Source organism: Gavia stellata, chromosome 22 (assembly GCF_030936135.1).
Source record: "Gavia stellata isolate bGavSte3 chromosome 22, bGavSte3.hap2, whole genome shotgun sequence".
In the NCBI taxonomy this organism is placed as follows: Eukaryota; Metazoa; Chordata; class Aves; order Gaviiformes; family Gaviidae; genus Gavia; species Gavia stellata.
The window spans coordinates 12,957,318-12,962,606 of record NC_082615.1 but is presented as its reverse complement, the minus strand read 5'-3'; the positions used below and the strand labels follow the sequence as shown (position 1 = coordinate 12,962,606).

The 5,289-nt window shown below is 58.2% G+C and overlaps 1 protein-coding gene across 1 annotated transcript; it reads left to right on the top strand.

The window, feature by feature from the left end:
- Positions 1-255: 255 nt before the first annotated feature.
- CPSF4L (cleavage and polyadenylation specific factor 4 like) lies at positions 256-3,158 on the top strand. The gene is made up of 6 exons (XM_059828399.1): positions 256-358; positions 673-723; positions 1,236-1,388; positions 1,661-1,756; positions 2,026-2,125; positions 3,047-3,158. Exons 1-6 carry the CDS (start codon positions 256-258, stop codon positions 3,156-3,158), a joined length of 615 nt encoding a protein of 204 aa, XP_059684382.1.
- Positions 3,159-5,289: the final 2,131 nt, after the last annotated feature.

Here is a 5,289-nt window from a genome sequence, read left to right as displayed (position 1 = left end):
GGCTGCAAATTGAGATCAGATGTGGGCAGCTTCTCTCTCTAAATGGAGGGCTCAGTGCTGCTGCTTGGGGTGGTTTTGCTCTGGCTTGGGGAGGAGGAGGAGGGTTTTTCAGTATTGCTGAGGCCCAGGGTGGCTGCGGTGACCTGCAGAGCGTGGGGCTCCCTTGGGAGACCTGCGCTTTTCTTGGGCAGCCCCTTTGCAGCCCTGCACGCTGCCTGGGCTGGGCGGGAGGTGCCTTGTGCTGGAGCAGGGGTGATGCAGGAGCTGGTGGCTGGTGTGGAGAAGATCAGGTTTGACTTGGAGGCTGATGTGGAGCAGCAGCAAGGAGCTCAGCCCCTGCCCTTCCCGGGTATGGACAGTAAGTTGGGGACAAGGTCTTGTGGCATCCTTGGAGGGTGACAGGGGTGCAGGAGGTGTTGGGGTTCTCCTCCTTGCTGGTGCTCCTGGCTCTTGCTGTGCCCACCCACCGTGGTGCCTCTGGTCCTGCCTCCTCCCCGGGCTCCTGCCGGAGGCCAGGCTGGCTCCGGGCACTGTTCCCTCAGGGATGCAGCTGGCACAGCTCTGTAGGCACTGCTGGCAGAGCGAGCCGAGGCGCTCTTGCCTTCAGTGGCGTGGTGGTCCTGGCACTGGGGCTGGCAGGTGAAGCTCTCCCTGCCCTGCTTTCCCCTGCAGAGCTGGGAGCGGCTGTCTGCAAGTTTTTCCATCGAGGGCTGTGCACCAAGGGTGAGTGCTGGGAAGGGATGAGGATGGGACCAATGCCACCCTGCAAGATCCTGGGAATGCCACGGAGCTGGCCGGGGCCCCCCTCCGCTCCATGAGCAGCCCACATCCCTGGCAGATTGCTCCATGGCCCTGTGGCCGGTGGCTTGGCAGGTTTTGGCCCAAAATGCTAATGCTGCTTGGAGTCTATCACTCCCTTCGGCCCTTTGGATGGGTTGTCCTACCCCTTCTGCACCGGGGAGGGCCTGAACACCTCCAGGGCAGCCAGACCTTGGTAGTGCCCGGGGGACCGTGCCCCATGCACCCAGTGAGTGCTGCAAATCTCCTCCACATCCAGGAAAGTTCCTGCTGGCATGTCCCGAGCCAAGGAGCTGGGGGATGCTGGGGTGGGGGGTTCCCGGGTGCGGGAAGGGCTGGAGGAGCTGCCCAGGGCGCATCCCGGCTGCTGGGGGGCTGCGATGGCGGGGGCTGCGGGGCACAGGCAGGCTCCCACAGCGGGTGTGTGCCGGGGCCAGGCGTGCGGTGCCCCTTCTGGCACGTCGGCGGGGCGAAGACGGTGGTGTGCAAGCACTGGCTGCGCGGGCTCTGCAAGAAGGGCGATGGGTGCGACTTCCTGCACGAGTACGACTTGACCAAGATGCCCGAGTGCTATTTCTACTCCAAGTTCGGTAGGTGAGGGACCGGGTCAGGGACCCCAGTGAGCCTCTCCCACCCCAGCACCCGTGTCCCTTGGGTCTGGCCTCGAGCAAGTGCCTGATGCCACCTCCTGTCTGTGGGAAGAAATGCCATTGGCACCCACCCAGGGCCACCATTCCCTGGGCCAAGCCTGGGTGCTCCTGGGGCACCTCGGTTCCTCCCATCCAGCCCATCCTTGAGTGTTTTCCACTGTGTTTGGTTTGAGTGAGCGTCATCCCACCCACCCCACCCCTTGCTCCTGCAGGTGAGTGCAGCAACAAGGACTGTCCCTTCCTGCACATTGATGCCACCACCAGTACCACAGGCTGTCCCTGGTACGACCGTGGTTTCTGCAGGCATGGTGAGCTGCTGGGGTGGGTGCCGGGGTGAGCAGAGGCTGCCACCTCCAAGGTGACTGAGCCAGAGTGGGGTGAACCACCGTAAATTGTCTGGGGACTGCCTGGGAGTGGGACCAGGTGCCCGGTGGGGATTTGGGCTTGGGGCAGCAAAGACCCCATGGAACTTAAGGGGACCGGGGCTGCTGCAGAAAGCTGGGCTGCCGAAACCCCTGTGGGGCAGGGGGTGTGCTGCTGCGTCCCTGTGAACGGGAACCTCTCCTCTGCGTGGCAGGTCCCCTGTGCAAGTACAAGCACACGCGGAGGGTGATGTGTGCCAACTACCTGGTCGGCTTCTGCCCAGAAGGACCCAAGTGTAAATTCATGCAGTACGTATGGGGCAGGCTGGGGGGCAGCTCAGCATGCAGCCGGCCCGGGACAGTGGGAGACAGCCCCCTCTCCAAGGCTGCAGAGGTGGCCATAGCCCTTGCAGTGTCTGGGTCAAGGACAAGGGTGCTTTAGGTCTTTGCCTGAGCTAACTGGACCCCTCTGGTCTCTTCTCATGTCCAACCTGAGCTGGTGACCACAGGGTTTGCAGTGGGTGGGCAGGGGACAGCCCTGGTCCCCATGGGGATGCCTGTACCAGCTGCCTGAGCCCCGGGACAGCCTTGACAGGCCGTGGGAGCCATGGGGGGATCTGGGGGTACTGCTTGCCATGTCCCAGGAATAACAGCCTGTCCTCTGTGTCCCTCTCCAGCCTCAAGGCCGGGTTGATGACGAGCAGCATGGATCCATCCAAGGTGATGCAGGGAAGGTCCTATGCCATTCCCTCTTGAGCCAAAGCCATCTTGCTCTGTGCCTCTGCCCATCAGGGTGATGCACCAGCTGTCCCTGCCCCATGGCTCTTGCTTCCCTTGCTTCTGCCCCAGCTCTTGTGGGAGCTTGTGGGACAGCAGTGGCCAACTGCCCCTCCTGCCCTGTGTTCTCCCAGGGAGTTGGCTGTCCTTGGGGGCTGGCAGAGCTGGATCTGGCTGCCGGTGGGGAGAGTGGATGCAAGGATGTGCCACCCATGGAGGCCCCTCTACCAGTCACTGGTGCTACCCAGCACCTGACAGCGCAGCTGTGGGACACCAACAGCTGCCCCCCAAGCCCAGAGAGCCTGCTTGAACGAGGCATCTGCTTCAAGGTGAGTGTTTCTGGGACTGGGAGGCCTGGGAGCAACCCAGTCTCACCTTGGAGGGAGGGTAAAGCGCTGTGGCGAGGGGCAGCATGCGGTGTGGGGACTCCCACAGCGCTCTCGAAATAGCTTCTTTGACTAGAGATGTCCGTCTTCTCCCTGGGCTGTGTTTCTTGGCCCTGGAGCCTGCTCCTCCCCTCCCCGGGCAGCTGGGGTGTGAACCTGCAGGAAAGAGGCTGTGCTTGGGTTGAAATAATCTGACTACGAGTGATGGTGGGGAGAAGGGACTTTGGTGATGATAAATGCTCGGCACACAGTGGAATGGCCCGCAGAGCTGCGAGCCCCTCACACCCCTCTGGGTTGGGTGTTTGTTGCGGTAGGTCTTGGGCTACTGTTTGTAGGAGAGAGCCGTGCCACAAGGCATGGCTCCATTAGCCCACTTGCTGGGAAATGATGGGACAAGGAATGCGTGGTAACTCAGCACAGGGTCGATCAGCACAAAACTGTTGGCTGCCTCACCCTGTCCCCCCAGCGAGGACAGGAAGGTCACTACGCCAGCAAGTGTGGGAAGACACAGCTGGAAATCCTGCCGGGGAAGTGACTCGAGTGCTCCTGCAAGGACTGTGGAAGGAGGCCACCGTAAAGTGCGATGGAGCCAGCCAGACGGCTACTAGGGCAGTTGCTGGACTAGAAAAGCCAGTTGGTTTTGCTCGGCACCGGTTCTCGCAGCTCTTTGCACAAGCAGCAGAGAAAACGCAGCTTCCCTAATGCAACTAGAATTGGACTCTTCACAGCTGCCCCTGCTCCTGCCTGCCTGTGGACTGGAGCAACTGGAGCGGTCGCTGTGCAATCACAGGTTTGAAGGGGTGTGGGACCAGCTTGTGCGGGGTCCTGGGCAGAGGAGGGTGTGCTAATCCCCTGTGAAGGGGTGGACAAGAAGCACCAAGTTTGAGAACACACAGTACCAAGCAGGAAAGGAAAATTCACAAAGGCTTTTATTGCTGGGAAGAGGGTGTTTTTGGTTGAAACACCTCTGACACAGTACTACTGCACTGCTCTTTGAATAAAGAGTTCAGATTTTTTTCTTGGCTTTTTTTTTGTTTTACCCTTCATGCCTGTAACATGACCAATCCTTTTCCAGACATGTTTGGTGATGGCAGGCTACAACTAGCACTCTCATAACTGTCCTCGTTTGTCTGATGCAGACATGGGTTTGCCCTTTGGGCACAACAGCTAATCCAATGGATTTTCTTCCTCCAGAAATAGGGCGCTGCAGTCTGAGCTGCTGCTCTAACGACTTCACAAAGGTCCTTCCCTCAGAGCCTGGGCAGTCCTGGTGGGTGCCAGGGGCCCTCTGTGGAAGGGCCCTGCAGGGACCACCCTTCTCCTGCCAGTCGGTAGTGAACCCCATTGTGCTTGCTGCGGAGAGGGGTAAGTAAAAGCTGGGCTGTGCTGGGCACAACTGCTAACTTAAAGGGAATGGTTATCCCAACCTAACCCCACCCTTCCACAACCCATCACAAACCTTACTGCCAAACGCTCAGACTACAACATACACATTGATTAATCTATATTAACAGCCCAGGTCAAGGAGTTGTCCTGTGTCTGGTGTCCCAAAGTGAGAGATTTGGGCTCCTGCAGACTACAGGAGCCCTGCGGCATGCAGACCTCTGAAGGGCGGCTCTAACACTTTATTCTTTCAGTACTAAATACAGCCTGAACCACAGAGCAGTGGCTGCAGGCTGTTACCGTCAGTGTCACCCCTCTGTCTGCAGGAGGGTAACTGAAAAGCAGCCCTCTTGACAATTAAAGAACCTGTTTCTGACAGTAAATGGGCCTCTGCTGGTTTGAATCCCTGTTGGGACACTGGTCCTGAGCACTTCTGCTGACTCTCAAATATTTGTGACGGTTCCTCGGGTGCTGTTCCAGCTTCTTCAGTGGTATTTACGCCAGCGATGACACTCTAGAAAAACAGGGCGGGTGAAAAAAAAACACAGAACAGTGTTAGCACAGCGCTATGCTTGGGGACAACGTGAGTGTGCTCTGCCCAGCAGCAATGAGCAGGAGACTGGCTGCAGCCTACTCTGTTTCTGTGCTGTAGAGCTGTGCATGAGAGCAAATCCTGCTGGGAAAACTACACAAACACCAGTAAGTCCCTTGTCAATTAACAGTAAATCCAGGGAATGGGTGCTTAGTGTTGGAACATCTCCTCCCTCTGCTTTGCACAGGGTTTAAAAGTGCTCCTGACGGTTCCTGGTGCACTCCAGGGAGAAGCTGTGAATCAGCAACTGTTATTAGCTAAATTCTTCTGCCTACCTAGGCCAGATCAGAATACTGTTCTCTGAGCTCTGCTATTAGTCTTAACTGTGAAGTATTTAAACT

What these genes read in the sequence shown, in the direction of transcription:
- CPSF4L (XM_059828399.1), top strand. Translation starts at nt 256, where the DNA reads ATGCAGGAGCTGGTGGCTGGTGTGGAGAAGATCAGGTTTGACTTGGAG. An exon ending in GCCCTTCCCGGGTATGGACA is followed by an intron (nt 359 to 672) that starts GTAAGTTGGGGA and finishes TTTCCCCTGCAG; the next exon opens with AGCTGGGAGCGGCTGTCTGC. An exon ending in TCGAGGGCTGTGCACCAAGG is followed by an intron (nt 724 to 1,235) that starts GTGAGTGCTGGG and finishes TGCCGGGGCCAG; the next exon opens with GCGTGCGGTGCCCCTTCTGG.